At 40.9% G+C, this 20999-nt stretch overlaps 2 protein-coding genes across 13 annotated transcripts in view; one reads left to right on the forward strand and one right to left on the reverse strand.

The window, feature by feature from the left end:
- The window catches only part of RAD52 (RAD52 homolog, DNA repair protein), a 40103-nt gene extending 38626 nt beyond the window's left edge, over positions 1-1477 (forward strand). For 6 of the 8 annotated variants that reach the window (XM_013947235.2, XM_013947236.2, XM_013947237.2 and 3 more), the window contains 2 exons: positions 103-345; positions 482-1477. In XM_013947235.2, the coding sequence (XP_013802689.1) occupies positions 103-345; positions 482-690 (452 nt within the window). In that variant the 3' untranslated portion in view covers positions 691-1477. The remainder of the gene's footprint in view (positions 1-102; positions 346-481) is intronic. The other 2 variants (XM_013947239.2, XM_013947241.2) reach the window with 1 other exon arrangement.
- A 2047-nt stretch (positions 1478-3524) lies between these two features.
- Positions 3525-20999, reverse strand: part of LOC106488366 (serine/threonine-protein kinase WNK1) — a 111872-nt gene continuing 94397 nt past the window's right edge. For 3 of the 5 annotated variants that reach the window (XM_067307153.1, XM_067307134.1, XM_067307170.1), the window contains 9 exons: positions 20534-20620; positions 19725-19794; positions 18081-18160; positions 16869-17527; positions 15618-15820; positions 14156-14350; positions 12781-12873; positions 6911-7098; positions 3525-6604 (listed from right to left, as the gene is read on the reverse strand). In XM_067307153.1, the coding sequence (XP_067163254.1) occupies positions 6290-6604; positions 6911-7098; positions 12781-12873; positions 14156-14350; positions 15618-15820; positions 16869-17527; positions 18081-18160; positions 19725-19794; positions 20534-20620 (1890 nt within the window). In that variant the 3' untranslated portion in view covers positions 3525-6289. The remainder of the gene's footprint in view (positions 6605-6910; positions 7099-12780; positions 12874-14155; positions 14351-15617; positions 15821-16868; positions 17528-18080; positions 18161-19724; positions 19795-20533; positions 20621-20999) is intronic. The other 2 variants (XM_067307144.1, XM_013947224.2) reach the window with 2 other exon arrangements.

Raw genomic sequence — 20999 nt, forward strand, 5'->3', positions numbered from 1 at the left:
GATGACCCAAAAGTGTATTAAGTTCTTGATGGTAGCTCGTATTAAATTCTTCTGTGTTGCATAATCTCATGTTTAATTTGATCATCTTTTGATTCATTCTAGATGACCCTGAACTTTGGGATATTTCCTTGGAGACCACTGATCTTAAGATAGCGGGCCACAAAATGGCAGGCCCATCAGCTGGACACCAGACACCTGAAACACCCTTTGGACATCATCAAATGATTACTCATAACAGGACGCCTCAGAGAGCAAATTATCACAAGTCTTCTGCCAGGCTTGCTCAATTGCAGCCATCTACTAATCTCATGAGCAATAGCCACTGTGCCAACTGGCCTGTAGCAGGTACGTGCTATGAAAAAAATGGGAGCTGATGACATGATTTCTATCTTAACAATGGCACTTGGCTTTGACAGGATCACTGTTAGATTAGCAAACTGGAGTGGGAGAAACAGCCCTCTTTTTCTGACTTTGTCTGCAGAGTACTGTGACAGTGGAGTAGGAGAACTATCCTCTTCTCCATCTAATGATCCTCTCAAAGAAGAGCTAGAGAAAAATCAAGTTGAAGAGCACTTTTTGAAGCAGAGAAAAGCTTTAAGAATTTTCCATTTCTCACTGTCTCCCTGTTTAGCAGAGCACAGTCCACATAGAAGTCAAAGCTTGAAGAAAAGGAGGCTAGAACCTACATAAGACATCTGGTGGTATCATTACCTAGACACTGAATTACATCAGAGGACTGCAGTTGGCTGCTCAAATTATGTGGGGAAATAATGCATTAATGGATTTTCCTGCATATTATGATGATGCAACACAGAAGAGAGCTTAATACAACCTACCATGAAGATCTTAATGTACTTTGGGGTCATTAAAATGTTTCAAATGCCTTTTTCTATAAACAAGCAATCATTAGTGCTTCTATAGCGCTAGATTTATGGCTGTATTACAAGTTGAAGTTACAGTTAACTTGCCTGAAATGATAGCAGAATTAATCCTTGGTATGAGATGCAAGTCATTGCTTCTTTCTTCCTCAGTGTTGCATTTCAGCATGGGGAGGAAGTGGATTATGGTCACATGATGGAAAGCGTACAAGCTGTGGTCTCCCATTCAGCAAGGCTGAGCGCTTAAAATCGTTGGTGTCAGCGTCTGCCTCCAAGCGCAGCCCAGCTGCACTGTGTGGCTGTACTGGTGGGGTTGGAACCACTCACACTGACCAAAACTATCTTCCCCAGGGTGTTCCTCAGCCACAGGGGCTTCCTGCACAGCAGCACATTCAGCTGTGCCGCTGCAGCAGGACAGCACAGGGGCAGGAGCATGCCGGGACTGCTGCTGAGGGTTGCACACGGAACCTCAGCCTCAGACAGTGTTTGCTTGGGCCCTTTATAAAATGGATGGGAGTTGCAGTTTTGTTCCTTGAAGTTTTTAGATAAGCTTTCAGTCCTTTTTAATATTAAAATAAACATGAAACTTGGAAAAAGAATCCCATTTGAAGCTGTTCATGACTCAATGCTGTTCAAACCATTACAACTCATTTCCTGTTTAACAGGCTCAAAGAAATTAACACGCTCTGAGTAGGTGCAATTAAAAAGCTAAAGGCTATCACTGCCTTTTCTTTAATATGGGCAGCAAGTAGGAAAAAGGTTCAAGGGAGTTTTTAAACATTAGGGCAAAGCAACTGATGTTCCTTTTAGTAAGAAGGTGGAAGGAAAGGTCAAAAGAACTTAAGTATTATTTGAGAAATACTGCTATAGCCAGTATAGTATCCAGAATACTGCTGGACGACTCTGGTCTTTCTCTTCCTTCTATAGTGAAGAGATGCAGCAGCTACAGCTCCTGCTTGGCCAGGCAGGAACCTGGCACCACCACAGGAGGGTTCAGGTTGGCACCTGCTCTGGCAGCTCTCACCCTGGTGGCACTTAGAGGTCCCCAGTTCTCAAGGAGGGGGCTCATATTGCAGAATGACCTGCAGTACCAGAGACAACGATGCAAGACAGAGTGCAACGTCCAGTTAGAGCTGAGCCAGAAGAATTATTTACACAAACTCTGATTATTCCAGCCCTGAAATCAATGTCAGACTTGAAACAGGACCTTGTTCCTGTGCTTTGTCATCTCTGGTCTATCTTGTCAAGTTTCTTCAAACAATCTAAACGTAAATATATTTGAGAATTATATATTAAGAATTTACTCCTGTTCCTTGCCTGCTTTCCCAAAAGGCCTTATGTTTTCCCTTCACCACTTAACCAGTCCTTCTTTTTCTGAAATTCTCTACTATCCATCTACCTCCCAAACAGGACAAAGAACAAGGATTATTTTTATTATGTAAAGACGGGACAAGTTATAATTATCTGTAATAGATCACATGGTCAGAAGCCACCTAGAAAAGAGTTTCACATTTCACCAAACTAGTTTCTCTCTAACTCAGTGGTGAGTTCAGAACAGCTCTGGGAAGAAACACATACCACATCTTCAAGTCATATCCTGACAGATGAAATAAGATACCTGTTAGGAAGGGAATGTGCAGACAGTACAGAACAACAAAGCATTGCCAAACTTTTGCAAGAAAAATGTAAGAGCCCCATATGTTCAAAACAACAGCTCTCTTGACTCTACAGAAACAGTGCAAATGTGGATGTGCCTCCTTTAAAAGAACTCACTGAAATACACCTCTCAGGATATGTCCTTTTTTAAAAAAAAACAGCAAAGCTTACGCTTAGGGCTTTTTTTTTTCCCCCCCTTCTTTAAGGACTTGAGCAGCATGAGTCATAACAGAAGCTGTTCTTAAAATGGAAAGAAATGCAGCAGTAATTAGTGTTTAGAAATACCAAATAATTCTTGCAACTCTACAGCTGTTTGAGAATGACCCTATAAAGTAGTTCGAGTCGAACTACTTTATCTACCAGTATAGTTTGGGGTTGGAATTCATATTAGATCTATACTGAAGAGTTTCTTCTGCCCAGCAGCACAGATGCACACTCCTTTTCTCTTCCTCTCCAGAGAGGAGAGTAATGGACACAACAGCAAAGGAGAAATAGGATTATGAGGAATGGGGGGCCTTCCCCAGGCACTTTTCAGCACACCCTGCTCTAGCTTCATTGCCAAAAGGAAGCACAGAACTCCTGCAAGTTAACACATATCTGTATTTCAAACTGGGAGACCTGCCAAATTTTTGACTATCATATTTAAGCATATTTCACTGCTATTTGGTAACTTCACAACAGTCAGCCATACCAGCACCCATACCACTATGTCTTAAGTTATCCTTCCTCCCTTAAACATTTATGTTCATCCTTTCATAAAGAAGATTCATTCTATGAACTGTTCTTTATAGTTTCTTGCTTCAGAGTATTCTATTAAAAGGTCAAAGATTCATTACTGATAACTGCTTTTGAGAAGTTAAGGGTCTCATTAAAATGGGTTTCTTGTACTTTCCTGTGATAAACTGATGAATTGGGTAACAGACAGTTAAAATTACTCCATGAATAGGAAAGAGAGGTTGGAACCTGCTGCTCAACAAGAAAACCCACAGCTCAACAAAAGCAGGTTTGGTTTATTTGAATGATTTCATTAAATATTCTACAAAGGTAACAAATTGCAGCACAAAGCGCAGTCATACAAGAAGCGCAATGCCTGGTTTTAGTGCAAAACATACAACTAACTACGGCCAGGGAAGCCCCAAGTTTGAATTCATTTTATTTATTTATTTATTTTTTACAGTGTACATTGTTAAATAATGTAAAGAAAACGCTTGTAATTCAGAAACAGATTTTATGTGGAAAAAGATACTCAAAGTGTAATATTAAACAAAATAATTTAACAGTTCAGTAGCATTAGTTTATTCCTCTAGACTTCAGTTATTCATCCACAGGAGGGAAGAAAAAAAAATCAATGGTAAATAAAACCAGTTCTTGCATAACATTAAGTGAAAAACGACTTCAAACTTACTAGATCAAAATTAAATAACCATGTGCTGCATTGAGCTGATTAGTTCCCCTGTCATGAAATATTCCCCTTGTTTCATTACTGCCTCAGGTTTGTAACTGCTCCTTTACATAGAGCATGCTTCCACCCTACACTTGGTGTATTCAGGAAACTCTTCTCTGCATCCATTCAGACCAAAAAGCAGAAGGTTTCTGTTCTACTTTTGCAGCAGGGACCCCCCCCCTGCCATTTTCTGCCTGCTTTTCCATCGCACTCGCAGCTATGAGCCTCCTCTCTCATTCTGTAGTTCTTGTCCTCACATTAGTTACAAAGAGTAAAACCCCAAAGCTGAGGAACTGTTGGAATCCAGCCACCTTGCCACTAGCTTTCACCCTTAGACTTTCATCTCTAGCTTGTGCATGCCCTTTCTGCCAAAACTGCTGTTAAAAAAAAAAAAGACAAAACAAACAGACCTTGCGCTTTTGTTTTTAAAGATAAGAGTGAGAACATTTAGAGACAGAAAAACTCCTTATTAAGGCTCCACAAGGGAATAGCGCTCCCAGGAGAAAATTCAGGCAAGTAACATCTCCTTGATGCACCAACTTCTAGGATGTGACTGAGCTACTCCCAAGTACCAGGAAGCAGTACTTTGACCCTTCACAGATTTTTGCAGCACTGTATAAATACTGGTTGGTATTATTTTTACTTTGAAGAGGGAACCAGTATTTTTAAATATGAAAAGGGAAAATGAATAAAGCAGAAGGTACAGTACAGTTACTAAGAGGTGACAGTTGATTACAGTCCTGGTACCAGTCTGAAATTCTTTAAGTGAACAAAATCATAAATCCTCCAGATAAGACAGAGGAAACTTCTTGATGCCGGCTGTTTCAAGTGCATCCATTGCCGGCAATGGACATTGCACCAGGACAGTCTATTCCTGGCTTTAATGAATTAAGAAAAAAAAAATAAGAAAAGCAATCCCAGCAGACAAGCCCACACCAACGAGCAATGACACCTCTCCCTCATACCACATCCTGACCAAACATTTTCACCACTTCACAGGTGGAGTCAAAGCCACATCTTAAGTTGGACCTTTCCCAAGACACACGTTCTCCCCATCCTCTCTGTTTCTGCTCCAGACCTCTTAACACTTTAGACAAGACCAGTTAGTTTCACCTCAGCTTCGCCCGCCACCCTCCATCCTGCCCCCACCTGGCCCTCCTCACACCAGCAACTTGAGATCTGCGCACTTGGACAAGTTTCCCCACCACTCAGAACTTTATTCCAACCTACAGCCTCAATGACTTCCCCCTCCAAACACCTACTCTAGACAGTTGCAGTAACACTAAATAAACACTCCAACTGTTAACTCTTTAATGTCCCAATCACTAGGTACACATCCATCCTGCTCTGAACTTGCCCTCTGTCCATCTGGGGGTCTGCTGGGAAGATGATGCTAACTGCAGAAGCAATAGAAGTCCAAGGCACTAAAATATCCAGCAAGCATACTGGGAGAACAGACAAGTATTCAAGTACATTAATTTATACAATTTTACATTCACATTTATTTATCTAATACAATGAAAATACAAAGGAAAAAGTTAAAGTGTCTCCAATAAGTATAAGGATATAGCTAGCTTTTTTTCCATTTTTTCTTTTTAACTTTTTTTAACCCTCTATATTCCACTCATTTTTAAACTACTGTTGTCCAACAACATTTATATATCACAGTGTTTCCACATCAAAACTGATGGTAAGTACATGTCCGCAGGGAACTTTTAAAATTTTTAAACAATTTAAATTGCTCTAATGCTGCAGTCAAAGCTGTTAATATCTTACTTAAAGCAGTAATGACCTATCAAGCACGGGCTGCACTGCAAGTCCATTCGTGTGCCCCATCATTCTGGAGCCAAATACGATTGTTTGGGGAGAGGGAGAGGAGGGGGATTTGGACAGCTTTTCTCCTGGTCTTGGTTCTTCAGGGAGAGATGAGAAGTGTGCTAAAGCCTCATGCTAGGATTCACCTCTCCCATCTCAACACATGTGGATTCAGCCTCAAACCACAGAGGAATTTTACAGCAAGACCGCATTAACTGACCCCATGACTTATCTTCACAGCTCTCCTTCCATAGAGAGCAGGACCACTCAGTCAAAAGCACTGTCCCATCATAAGGATGCTGATCATCCTCCTCCCCCTTGAAAGTGTGTGGGGAAACTCCCTTTACAGAGAGCTGACAGCAATGGTTGAAAAAGGGAAATTCTTTCCCAGTCTGGCAAGCTACCAGTTCATTGCAGCACTAGTAATTGACACAGGGCCCCATCTCCCTCCCCATGTCCTGTCCCAAGGTCTAGCCAGCATGGTTTCCAAGCATGGCTAAGTGGTCCGCAGGTTGGAGCCTGGGGGGTTGCTGATAGATTTCTGCAAATTGCTGATGTTGAAGCTCTGCAAAGATGCGGCACCTACGGGCTGGAACTGGCCAAGTGGCTGCTGTGCTGGACCACCTGGCCCACTCCATGGAGCTGCAAAAGATGCTGCTGGGTAACCGTACTGCTGCGGAGGGCACATAGCCTTTGTGAAGGGACCTAAAGAGGTAGCTGATGCTGCAGAGATGGGCGTAGCACCCAGGGAAGATGTCATAGAGATACAGAGCTGACCTGGTGCTGAGAATTTTCTTGCCATTCCAGGGCCCTGAAAGAAAATCCAGCCCCCAAAAGAAGTTATACAACTGTGCTTAAAAATCATAGGCTACCCCCTTGGTCCACAGGCCATACAAAATGGATGTTTACAAGAACACATAATGGTCGTCTTCTCTAGTCATCCCATTCCCTTCCACAGCAGGTGGCATAACCCCGCACATGAAAGATATAGCCAGCATCTTTCTAGAGCAGCTGTCCAGGCTACATGGAAACTCTACTCTAGCTACGTTTGGTACCCTAACAGATAGGGATGACACCAACAGTGTCTTGCCATAAGTGTTCATGGGTTAAATCTTACCTCATAGTTGCTATGCCCTTTGCCAACTTTCTTGCCAGATAGGTTCATGGCATCTCGGGCCCAATTATCTACCAGCTTGTGCAGGTCATCTGTGAAAGTCCCTTTTCGGCTAGAGGCAATAGCAGGAGGCTGAGACTGGGGTGCTTGGCTGTTCACTGTAGCCCCGACTGTGTTAGTGCTGCTGGTCCCTAAAAATACAAGAAACGGGAATCAAAACTCTGGTTAAAATAAATAAATAAATAAATAAATCACATTTCTCTAGTAAATTTAATAATTGTGGTAATGGCACAACAATAGAGAGCCAGTTAAAATGCCATGCACGTTAATCCTACATTTCAATTCCAGGACGCGCTGAACAGGGAATTACAAGGATTCCTACAGTCATTTTTTTCAGATTAATGGTATTTTGTAGATATGTTTACTTTTCAAGAAGTGCTGTAAGCAGTCATCTTAAGAGAGGAAGAGTAGCAGCCCACAGGTCTTTGTAGAGGAAGGAGGAGATTAGATTTCAACACCAAATGAAGGTACAGTCATGTCATTCTCTCATTCTACACCTTTTAATCAGCAGCAACCACTATCAGCACAAATCAATTTCACCTTGGAGGACAATGCTGGATGCTGAGTAAGGAGCAGTACAATCAGCATAGCCAGCTACTCTGTAGAAAGTTATCTCCACTTCGTAGAATGGAGAAAAAAAATTCACCCAGATTACACAAAGAAACACAATGAGAAACAGCAACTGTTGTTTCCAATAGCTGCCATACTTATGTTCTTGAGGATAACCAGATGGGACTGTCTTCATCCACCAAACAGCCAGGATCAGCAGGGGAAGTCTGCACTGCATTAAATTTTGCTTTTTGCCTCTGAAAGCATTTTTTGGCCATTATGTTCAGTTTTCCTATGTCAGAAGAACAAGCATTTCAGATGCAAACAACTAACACAGCTTAAAAGAAGGCAAAAATGAGAGTAGTTCCTTGAACATGCTTTATAAATTTTCCCATTCACTGGGCTGATTGCATGAACACAAAATGCCTTCACATAAATACGAGGCTTCGCTTCTGTTAGAAAGCTCATTGAAATTTTTCCTGTAGAAAATATCTAGAAGCAGTTTTGTTTTCAATAGCCTCACTGTCCCCCTCACACTTGTAAACAAACAACTGCACTCTGATGTAAGCTTTTCAAAGACAGATACTGTATCAGTACTAGAGGAGATTGTATATTATCAGGTAAGTGTCCTAAATTCCTAGCAGTATTGCAAAGTATTCTCCTTTACATATGTTAAAGTTATGGTTAACCATTAGGCCCATAAGTCTTCTTTGAAGGACATGGTAAAGGCAGAACAAATCCAGAGTTTTCAAATCTGGTTAGTACAAAACCAATTAAACACAACAAAAAAAGCATCTTGTCGCTGCAGCACTAAACGCAGCATTCCTTGCAAGCACACATCCTCAGCTACTTGCTTCTCAAAGTTACTCAAACATTTCTATTCGCATGCTCTTAAGACTGCAACTGGGAAATCTAGAAAAACCTGAGTGTATGGCAGACATTCGTGAAGAAAACTGGTTAAAAGTGGAGCATTGAAAAGCCCAGCAGCGAAATCACCATCTCTATGGCAGAGGCCAAATGACAGAGTCACTTTCTCTTGCCTGACAACTAATTCGGCTGTACCGCTTTCCCTGGCTAATAGCCACAGTCCTTGCAACTTCTGCATCTCTGAAAGAACAGGCTCCAAATCCCTCCCCTGTGGGAATGTTTCACATTAAGGAGTGAATTAGGTAGGTGACATACTTACTATGCAGGACAATTAAGCAAAGTGTTACTGCCTCTAGTAGTGCTGAAGAGGAAAGGATACATCCCCCTCCCACCAGTTCCAACTCAAGCATGAAAGTGGCTCCCGTCCGGCTGCCCGCAAGCAGGGCAGCAGTCCCCACAGGCAGGCAGACCCATGCAACGACACGTGATAAGGAAGGAATAAAGGTTCCCTAACCAGGGCGTGCAGCAGCAGCTCAGATGAAGAGTGATAGGAACACTAAGAGTGGCAAGGAAAATTTACGATGATATAATGAGAACCTTAAGCATGCAAAATGTGGAAAGGGCTTGGAATACACTTATTAAATAACAGCAATGATATGAAAAGTGAAATTAAGAGAAAACAGGCAAAAGCAACAGACGTACTCAAGAGGAGTTGTCAATAGCAGTAATAATCACATTCCACTGTCAGGGTTCATGCAGGGATTGACACACTCTCTCTCATCCTCTTCACGATGGCCAATATTTGCTTTTAATATTTCACATTTCCACTTTAATCAGTAAGCATACAGCTTACAACCTGGGATCCTGGACCTACTCTGGAGAGCTTCCTCAGGCCATGGAAGGAAGAGAATTAATCAAGGTATACCAGAGTGCATTCATCTGAAGATGTGAAACGTGATTTAGGAACGTTTTTGAGCGGTTTTGAAGAGGCTGGATTTGTTCAGGGTTTGGGGGAGGTGGGAAAGGTGGGAGGCAATGAGAATTTTGTCTACAAAAATGATTTTGTCAGGGAGCTCCCATCTCAGGTCACAGACAGTCAGACAAAGGCAGATCAGCCTACGCTGTTAAAGGTGAGCTATAAAACTACTAGAACTCCCACGTAATGTCAGTTTAGAAAACGACTTCTCTGGAATTTTGTATTTCAGCTCCAATGTAATCGCTACCTGCAGAGGATGCCATCCAGAAGAGTGTGAAAGGGAAGTGCTTCAACTTGTAGCATTCAGTGGAGACAACCCCCCACATTCCTGCTCAGTCACAGCAACCGTCCCCAGTTCTGCTCTGACATGAAGGATCTGAAATGAAACAGGCTTCTCCCTCTTCAGCCTGCTACCTAAAATACCTTCATTCTGCCCTCTTATTTTTCCCCCCCATAAGCCAAGAGTCAAAAGACACCTATTAAACAATCTTAAATTACAAACACACACAGACATTTCTAAGCATTTCTTGCTTTGGGAGACACCTTTGAGATCTCCGATGGCTTACTCTATGTTGAAGGAGTCTCTGCAATTGGGTCTGTGACAGAACTGGCAAACCCAGTCAAATCTGTAAACAAAGCAGCTGCTCAAAGGTATAATTTTAGTACGTTACAGTGAGCAACTGACCCTAATGCTCAATTCACTGCCATTACCGGTGAGCAAAGAGCTCCATAGTGAAGGCGAGCTGCTCCTTGCCTCCACTTGTCTGCAGCAGTAGTAGCCAGACTATTAAATATGCTAACAAAGGAGTACACATTAGAGGGCATAACAGAGACAGACAGATGCTGTGCTGGAGACAGAGTCAGGGAGGTAAGGCTTCAGTGACCAGAAAAAGCTGATGAATAGCTTTACAATCAGGAATCGGAGATAACAGAAATAAGATAATTACTACAGAGCTGGTTGCAAGGACAGACTTTTTTCACCATCTTCCCTGAAGCACAAAGAGAGAGCAATTTGTTAAAAGGTAAGAGAAACAGTGAGAAATGTTTAGTATCAGCAAACAGTACGAAAAGCTCGGTGAGAAACAGAGGACACAGCACTGCAGGACTCTGCTTGTGTTGTAGTAACACTCTTGCAAATTACTACTGGGACATTCTAGGAAAAATCCAAAAGGTTGGTCTGACAGTTTAATCGGTTGGACTTTCAGAAAAAGAAGAACCCCAGCCTCCTGCATTTGTTCTTCAAAATTCCTAAACTGTAGTGAAGAATGTTAGGAAATGTTACTGTTACAACTGGTTACCACAAAAGGAAAAAGCAAGTAAATCTTCCACTTCTGTCAGGAAGTAGAAAGCATTTTAACAGCTGTAAAAGTATGATTACTTCACAAAATGAGGAGAATTTGATAGGTTAAGTGCTTTCCTAGTTTGTTCCCCCATTTTCCCAAGTTTTCCCAGATCAGAGGAACTGTTCAGACTTTCCCTGCCAAGCTGTACCACTCTGTTTCTCCACCTGCACAGTTAAAAGCATCGGTTACTGCACTGTTTCCTCAATGCTGCTGATTCTAAACGAGCATCTTTTCCAGTTGTCACTCTCCGCAGTAGACTGCGATAGCATCTCAAGGACAAGACTCCAGGAAGCAAGCAACCTGTGACAAGCCAAGAGCCAGGCCAAGCTGTGCCATGCCTTTACAAGTATTACCTGCTTTTACAGGACAGCTACAACAAACTTCTCAAAAGGAATCCATTTCACTTATCGCCAATCCCATGAGCAAGAGATATACATGCCAAAGGATTCCTTTTATAACCAGATGATGTACAATTTGCAGCAAGTCAAGGCCTCATAAGTACACAGTACACTCTCATACATTCAGCTTATTGCCAATTCCAGAAATGGAATGGCTGTTCTTTATACTCCCACCCCCAAAAAAGGATAGGCCAGACTAAAGATAATTTTAAAAAGTTAGCTTTGGTAAGAATTTAACCTCTTCCTAGAAAGAAGCCATAAATCTTTGAATTGCAAATGGCAATTAGTGCACATCTGCACATTAATCTTCCAACCAAAACCAGTTAAGGATACTTGATTTGAAGGTCCACAAAAGAATTGCATACCATTAGTGCTTAAATCCCCAAATCCAGTGAAGTCAGACTGAGGTATCACTGCAAAACCCAACTGCCAGGAGAAGCCTTCCTCTCCCCCTGACTCCCTCCCTCCCTCCCGCCCCCCCAGAGGATGGAACTGGTTGCATTGCAGCTGTCTCTGTAGAAGACCAGGTCAAGTTGCTGCACACGTATATCTGGCTCAGCTGAGCTGCAGCCTACTGTAGCAAGGCAGATGCTACAGATGTGGGGGACTGGCAGGTAGGTGCAGCAATCAAAGGTCTCTTTACAGCACTTACAGCTTTCTCATACCAAGTCATTCCAGAGGGTGAGAAACAAATGTCAGAGCATTCAAAGGGTCCAGCCTGCAGAAGCAGCATGGGAAACGTGGCAGCACTCCCAATAAAAGGCATCACATTAGCAGCCTCAGCTCAAGCGTATCAGTACTTCAGACAATCACATCAGAAGTTTGAGGATCTCTTTTTAATCTGGCCTAATGCAAGTTCAAGTGAAAGGATTTTAAAAACATCTGGAAGATAACTTGTGTGGGTTGACAGGATGTCTGAAGACATCTAATTCCCATCTTCACCACTATTTGTGGCATATTTAGTCTGTCTCCTAGTCACAGTAAGAATTTCTAAACCTGGGCCCATTAGTAGCTAAGGATCTCTTGAGTTTTCCTGAAAATATTTTACAGATGGGTTTAATCCCCTCAGCACTTTGATCTTTAACTACCCTTCTGCTAATGAACATAAGTCAGTTTTAACTGCCTACCGGTGGCATCAATGCTCTGCACTGCAGTCAGCACTAGTGCTGACAGCATGCAAAAATGCATTCAGCTTGCACAGTAGTTTTACTGCTGGAAAAAGTAAACCTTTCCCCTATCAGTTACAACAATACCACCCAATGAAAGAGTAATTTGGGAAACACAAACCTTCCTCATTGTTTCACTAGAAAAACGCCTCCCTCCCAACTCTCATGTTTGATAATACATGCTGAAGCGTAATTACTAGGCAGGCCAAAAGTATAGGCCCACGTACCCACATCTTGCAACCTCTCCCCAGTTTCTGCCATTTCACTGAACTATCCAGAGAGGTTTCCACCCAAAGCTTACAGAAGTTGGTGCTTGTCACTATGAGTTTTATTAACACGAGAACCCAAACTTCTAAAGGTGCACCAAGAACAGCTCAGCTGAGCCATGGGATGGGAGGGAATACAAAGTGGCAGATGACAATGGGCTGCATGAAACAGTCAGATCCAAGCAGCAGAAAAAAACCAAAAAGACAAAACAAAAAACAGACAAGGAAGGAGTAAAGGTGTTACACACAAAGAGCCAAGCAGGGCGTACTCAGAAATCGGGTCCTCCTGCCACCAGGCTTGAACGTCACTCTCTCAGATGCACAGTTAAACTTCGCACAGCCTGTGAGAAAACAAAAACGGGAAGAACAGAGAAAGGAGAGGAGAAGAGACAGAACACCACTACAAGATGTTAGCAACTCGAGGTTGGAGGGGTGAAATGCATTAACATGGCACACAAGAACAAGCCTCAAAGAGTGGACCAAGGAGTATGTAGACACAATATATGGAGCGAAGAGACTCTCTCCAATACCTCCAGACATTAGGCCAAGTTTGCTCTGTTAATCTCCGGCATATAACCCAACTATAAGGTTGCAGTCCATAGGAAAGCCAAATCCTGGCAGAAGTATCCAATTAGAAAAGGTACTGTGCAACTCTAAGTACAGGGAGGCACAAGTAGCTCCAATGTACTGGAAACAGTTCATTAAAAAAACATTCTATAGAAAATTCCTCCCAAAAGCCTTTTTCCATTTTCTGTTTGTACTTCTCCAGTTCTAGCAAAACCACTTGTTAAAACTGATGCATTCAATCAGCCTATGGGAAAGCTTTTCAAAATGGTGTTAAAAGATAAAAATCGGAACAACTAAGTTCACAGAAGTAAAGGAATCATAACCTATCATCCCCTCAATGATGGGCAGAAAAAAAAACCTTCCCTCCCAAATTAATCAGAAATGAGTCTTCGAGAAATTATTTAATAACATAATAAGAAATTACAAGTAATCCATGACTTGAGTAAGATGAGCAGTTTATTCCTACCATTCCATCCTCCTACGCTAAGTCTTCCTTCCGGGACAACTCTTCAATGCACAATTGCAGAACAGGAGTCTTTTTTTCACCTCAGATTACTAAAAACCTCCACTGATAGAAACAGCCAAAGCAGTTTTGGCATCTAAAGGACTTTCAGTGTCTTCTGAAGTTTCCTACCATTTCAGTTATCTGTTTGCACAAAAATTGCTCCTCCCCTTCCTTAAATCTCACTTCACATTTGCCTTCCCATTCTCATCTGTCTCTTCATCCTTTCAGCTTTTAGCTAACGCCTTTCTTCCAGATCAGAAGAATACCACAGCTATCATAGTCCCTTCTTTTGTATTCTCCTCAGTGTTTTCACTAGAGCACAGGGGGTCATATACTATGTATTCATCACTTCAGCGAAAACTTCAACTCACTTCACCTATGCAAGAACCTAGAAATCTAGTCGCAAAAAAACATTCTTATTAGTCTCCAAACATATGTCAAATTCCCAATCTACTTTACAATATGTATTAAAATCAAGTTTCATCAGGTTGAGCATTTCTCAAAAATAACACTGGTGCAAGACTTGACACTAATTCCATCTAAAGTCTTACCTTGGCCTGGTGCAGAAAGGCTTGGTACTGAAAGGGCACCATCACTGGTAAAGGCAGAGTAGAGATTTTCGCTAGAAGGTGAAGGTTTGAGGGGCTGTAACAAATGGTTCTGTCCAGTCTCTGGCATGCTACCAGGAGGATGAAGAGTCTGCTGTGGAGGCAAGACTGACGGTGCACTCTGAGCTGACAAATTGCCTACAGGAAGAATCAAGACAAAAGACGTTTAACATTTCAGCTTTCCCAAATCATTTTCCAAGTTTTTGTCGTTGCTCCCAATGAATAGGAGAAAGAACAGAGGAAAGCATGACTTGAACATTTGGGGGGGGCGGGGAGTGAAGTCACTAGCAAGTAACTCAAATGCTCATTTGAGATATTATGCCAGTGATACAGGGAAAAAGTGCTGGGGAAAAAAAAGCCACCCGAAGGACATAATCCTCTGGTCAAGCATGACAATCAAGGAGGAGAACAAAAAAAAAAGAAAAAGAAAAAAAGAAATCCACACACCACAGCAGGCACAGCGAGGAGGGAACCACTATATAAGTTTGCAAGAAGTAGTATTCATCTGATTTAATTTAGTTTTAAGGCAACTATGTCCCAGCTCACTGCCACATGCTCATACATAGATCCTCTATAACATAACAAAATAAAAGTGAACACCCTGGGTGACTGGATATATACGTACCCTGCTGCATTATGTGGATTTACCAAAAATATGCTGTAAGCAGTAACAAGTACTTCTGCTCACAATGCTGGCCCTCCCAATATCGTTTACTCAGTGCCACAGGATTTGAGGGATATCTATACCTACATAGCAAAGATCTGAAATCCATGCCATTCAAACAGTCATAGAACTATTTTTCTGAGTTCTATTTTGTATGAAAATAGTTTTAATAAGAATGGAATCCTTCACTATTGAAATTTTTTCTCATGCAGTTTGGAAAGTATAAAAACACTACTCCATAGAAATTCACTACTTTGACATCTATCAGCTATTATTTTAGTTTCTGAAGTGTAAGGATACTAGCAACACTAAGCTCAAGTGCTACTAAAGTAGAGAGGGGGGAAAAAAAAAGTATCCCTGAATGTGAGCAAAGAGACCAGTTCCGTTCTGTAAAATCAGATGCAGAAGGGAACAAAAAAAGTTTATCTAAAAAACAAAGTTTTTCCCCATACTTTAAATTTATACTTTTCACTCCTGAAGGGATATTCCCCACTCTTCCTAATCAGAGCCCTGTGACTAGTCTCTACAAAATAAAGCCCACAACTTTAGAACTACTCTAATGAAACAATATAATACACTGAACTTTCAGTCTACAAACTAGCAAAAGCCATTTATAAGTTTTTAAATTTAAAGGTCTCTCTTTAAAGATCATTTAAAGATCACAGCATGAGACAGAACCAACAACGTACTATCTACATTAGAAGTCATACTGGCACTCAAAAGACTTGGAGAAAGTCTTACCTGATAGCTGAGGGCTCTTATTTCCCTGGGAGCTGCTACGACTGGACTTGCTGCTTTTTCCTTTAGTGGGTCGTCTCCTCCTTCCCGAAAGGGGTGCAGCCGGGGGGATAATTACTGCAGGTGGGATCTTTCCCAACTTTGTGTATAGTGATTCAATCTCCTGCTTCTGGCGGCTCTGCAGCTCCTGGATCTCTTTAAGGTGCCTAAAAAGTTACAGAAGAAAATTACTTAAAAAACATTATATATATGCACTATATTGTATAATATATATGTATATTGTACATGTACAATCATATGCATACACATACAATCCTCTCCCCTCCCCCCCCACCCAAACATGACCATCTTTAGTCAAACTCCCACTAACATGCAAGACAGGATGAAATACATCTTGACCACAAATAACCACTGAATGCAGAATGGCAGAATACTTGCCATTTTTCATTGTGGTCTAATTGTGGCTGGAATTCCAATATGAAGTTCCCAATGTTGTAATTATAAACCCAGGATAAACAGAAGTACAAAAAAGGACATACAACTACTGCAGAAGGTCTGATCATTCAACATAAATGCTACAGGAATAACTAATTACTCATTTTCTGAGAGGTATGGCCTTGGAGACTTCCACGTTACTATTGTGTATATAACAGCTCTGAAAATTTGATACAAGATATAAAATTGCCAGCTGCCATTAAAAAAGTTTGACTTCCAACATAAATAAATTAGTTGGTCACATTCCTTGACTTTTAAGCTTTTTTCTAAGTCAATGAGGATTCTTCAGGAGGAGAGAGAGAACCATCAGAAATGCCAGAAGTGCATGTTAGAAATGCAGAGCTGTTTGCCATTTAAAATAAGACATCAATATTTCCAATAGCTACTAAATTTCAATGATATGCATGAACTATAAATCTGCATAGTCTCATCTCATCCATAGTTTGACAAACAATGTACATATAAACACAGGCATTAAGACTACAGATTAGAAAATTAAGGATAGCAAGTGCGGATATGCATTTTTGGAATAATTATGTACTTCTTTACCTCTAAAGAATCTTACTTACCACACAAACACTGACAATCAGTCCTGACATTTAGCAAAAGTTTAATCTTTTAAAGTAATCTACCTTTCTTTTTTTAAATAAAAAGTATGGTCTAGATGAAATGAAAAGAAGTTCATATAGTCTTCGTTACATATATTGCACACCTGACCACTTATTTTACCCTCAAAAGGGAAGGGGGGGGGGATCTTACTTCTCCCGTAACCGACGGAGTTCCAATTTCAAGTCTTCATCTTCAATATCTGACTCATTGTCGCTGCTCATGTAAGAAGAGTTGAATGAGTTGCTAAGACTCTGAACAGGGAGGCTGATCTTTGACCCCTGGAGCTGGAGGGAGTCTGGGCTCCCCGAGCCGTCATCCAGCTCCTTAGCCATCCCGCTCAAGAAGGCGGCCTCCAGCTCTGAGGACGGGCCATTCATGTGTGGGGACTGCCTTGCCTCCAATTCTTTCTGAGGAGCTGCAGCTGAAGCAGCAACTTGTTCCAAGTCCACAGAGAGAGGAAGAGTCATTGGCTCTTTCTCTGTGCAGGTGATCTCATCCTGAGTCTTGGACACTGAAAAGCGCCCCACTTGATCCGTTGCTGTTGTCACCTGGAAGCGCCCAACCTTAGTAGGCTGACCAACATCTACTGGCAATTGCACCACAGGAACCGGGCGAGGAATACCATCTACCGCATCCAAGGATGAGCCAGCAACAGCCTCACTTTTCCGACTGCCAGCCTGCTTTACCAGTGTACTCTCTGGGCTACTGCCAGAAAGAGATGAAGATTCAGAGGAGGTGGTTTCAAATTGCACTGGCTTCATTTCAGGTTTGTCACTCTCTTTTAGCACATCATCCACTGCCACTGAGACCTAGGATAGAAACATAAATCAAGCAGACTTTTAGTTCTTCCTTAACATGGTGTGCCGATTTACCTCTCAAAAGTATGAAGTATCTGAGAGGGGGAAAATAACTAGTTTCCTTGCAATGCCACATGGAAGGTTTCTTCCACCCTCCAAGTACCGTGCTGCCACACAAAAACAACAGTTCTAGATAATTTGGATGATTTAACTCCAAGAAACAAAAGATTCAGAGGAGACTTCCTTCACAGACAGGACATAAAGTGAATATCCCAGCATTAAGTTAACCAAAAAACCAGCGAACTTTAAAGACCAAGGCCAACAATCACACAGCTAAGGCCTGACGTGATGAACTGCTGTCTTCATGAACTAGACCTGTATAATCTAGTGCAACCTCTGCCCTGAAAGAGAACAGTGTCTGAACAAAACACTGCATTCACAAGCTCAATATGGACATCTTCTCTCAATAGAAAAATCTACCAAGAGGCAAACTGAGCTGGCAATAGGCAGCAACTGCTCAGCAAGGATTCTGGATCAATGACCAGATCAGTTTAACATTTCCTACCTGAAACCGTCCCATCTTAAGAATACCAGCTCCTGCTGGGGTAGCCATAGCGCTGCTCTCTCCACCACATGATGCTGAAGCTATGAAAGAGGAGAATGGGATGGAGAAGAAAATTAGAAACAAATTATTTGAATTCCAACCATTTCTTTTTATCTAGCTCAAACTTATCAGTTAACCCTTAGCAGGCCTTTGGATTCATTGAACCTGATCTCATTTCTCAACTTTACCATTTAGAATATAAAACTGCAGTTTTAAAATGAAGTATTTTTCTATAAAGTTTTCCTGCAAAGTACAGTAGCCAAAGAATAAAAAAAAACAGAGCCAGATTTATGTAAGGCGGCACTAGTAATAGGGATTTTCTTCATTTTTTATTTTAGGTCAGTACCCACAGCGATTAGCTGAATTTCACAAACGCCAAAGACAATGCATTAACAGAAAAGTGGTTAAATTAGAGAAATGCTATAAATCACATTTTTTTCAAAGCAGCCTATCTGAAGCCTTCAGAGCTGGATTCTTGGATGTCAGCTCCGAATTTTATTGCTATATGCACTGGTGGTATAAGGTTACAAAGCTGAGAAATAGCATTCTATTTTTATACCAGTTGTATTGGACAACTTGCTATGTTTATTAAGCAACCTCCCCCGTTCATTTACTTTTACCATCTAAACTTCAGCAGGCAAAAACCACCCCATTTTCTCATAAGAGAATGAGTTCTATGGTACAGTTTACTACCAACATGCCAAAACAGAACTATACTACTTTCCTATTGGTTTTATTCGCTTTTGAAGGTTTGCCATTGAACTTGAGGCATGTGCAAGTTATCAAATATTGGTTACTAATTAGTTTAGAAATAATTTTAGTACTACATTGACAGTCTCTGCAAAAAAAAAAAAAAAAAAAGATTTTAAAAATTAAAATAAGCAGGGGAATACTGACTGGAAAGTCTCAAACACCCCTCTCCTCCCCCCCCAGAACTGCACTTGTTTCATACATCTAGCACATTCTAGAAGTTCACAGAACTGGTAAACTTTAAACTGTTGAACTTATTTAGATTTGAAAGTCATTGATCATTCAAGCTTCAATTGTTCATCATCCACTCAAACCTCAGTTGTTCTTTAGAAGCCAGAACACAGTCTTTTTCCTACTACCTTTAATTTTTTTAATTGTTTAATTTTCATTTCTCTATCTATACAGAAAGAAAACACTCTTAGGTTAGGAAGAGAGAGCCTACATATAGGACACAGCATAATGACACAAAATAAAAGGCCTTACTCTTGTTGCCAAGAATATATCACAAGACACAAAACAGTTCCTTCACATCCTGAAGCTGTACCTTAGCAGCGTACTTGAGATTCTTTGCAGGTCTTAATTTAGAATTTGGATGGCTTTAAATCCTCAATGAATTACTATAACATGTATATTATCATTCCCATCTCCTGGCCTACAGTGGAAAATTTCAGTCTAGTTATTAAAACCTAGTACACTTCCTTAAAAATTAAATAAAATAAAACATAAATAAATAAAAAATTTGCCATTTTCTGACTTATTAAAAAATTTCATATCCTTCCAGCTTGCTAGTCCATTCAATTTGGTGTTATAGCTCCAAGTTGAGGAACTATCTGAAACAATAAAAGGCTGTTTTACCATCTTTCGGAGACTGTGCTGCTGTGGACACCAGCCCGGTAACCGTTGTGGATGCTACTGAGGGCACAGACTAAGTTCAAGGGGGAGAAAAAAAAAAATTAGTTTGATCAAACTATATCTATCACATTGCACAATATAGAATCTTTTAATTCCATCAGGACTAAGGTATGGACTATGACAAGAATAACCAAGAGATTCTTTTAATCTCCAAAGCAAGCAACATCAGGAACAGATTTTGCACACTTTACGACCTGAGACTGCCAGCAGAACCTCCTCTTTTTCATTTTGCAGAAGTAACGCATAAGTAGTCACTTGGAAATCACAATGTCAGTCATTATCCTTTCTTCTATAGAACTTTTATTATAATCTTTAAAAAAGTTCAGATCCACACTTTAAACATCTCTCCCAAATGAAGACTGGCATACTGCTCATGTAGTATTCTTTTTCCCCTTATTCCATAGTTAGTTCCCCTTCTAGTTTGATACAATTGTCCAATGACTTCACCAGAAAAGCTGCATTAAGACCTAATACCAAAATCAGCCTCTAGGAATACAGAATATATTGCAACCTATACATTTTTTCCCCGTAACGTGACAGCATCACATCTGGTTGCCTCAGTCCCGCAGACTGAAAGGTCACGCTTCAGTCTACATTTGCACAGTCGAGTCAAAGAGCAGAATACTGAGCATTTTTATTTTAAAGAGTTTAAAGACTGGCACAGTGGTATTAAAGACAGTGACCTAAGAGCACGAACCCAAGAAAACATGGAAGTTATTCAAGACCACTAATTGCCAGCTTTGCAAACTTACACAGGCAGGAGCAGACGTCACTGGAACAGTCTCCGGACTAAGGGTTCTTCTCAGCTTAGCATCCAGATCTTCCAATGGCTGCTGGGACTGATGAAAAAGGAAATAGTAAACAGCTGTCCCAGCCCAAGAGAGAGACACACTACATTTCAGAACTTCAGCCACATTTAATATCAAAGTTTAAAGCAGCCAGTACAGCTTCTATCACCTTTAGTTTCTACGTGGTTAAATTTAACATGTATAGCAAAACAAGACTAGAAGCAATTTAAATAACACATTTATTAAAAATAGAAAAGAAGTGTTAACTGGTATTTCTATTATTCCTTAAGTTGGATGTTTGCATTCCCACTCTGGTGAACTGTGTAAACACACTACGAGCCTCCAAGTTCTAAAGTTTATGATCCATAAGGAGGAGGTAGTAGTTTATATTATGGATTATGCAAACTCTTGAAGTAAGAAATTAAAAAAA

Source organism: Apteryx mantelli, chromosome 1 (genome assembly GCF_036417845.1).
Source record: "Apteryx mantelli isolate bAptMan1 chromosome 1, bAptMan1.hap1, whole genome shotgun sequence".
Lineage (NCBI taxonomy): Eukaryota > Metazoa > Chordata > Aves > Apterygiformes > Apterygidae > Apteryx > Apteryx mantelli.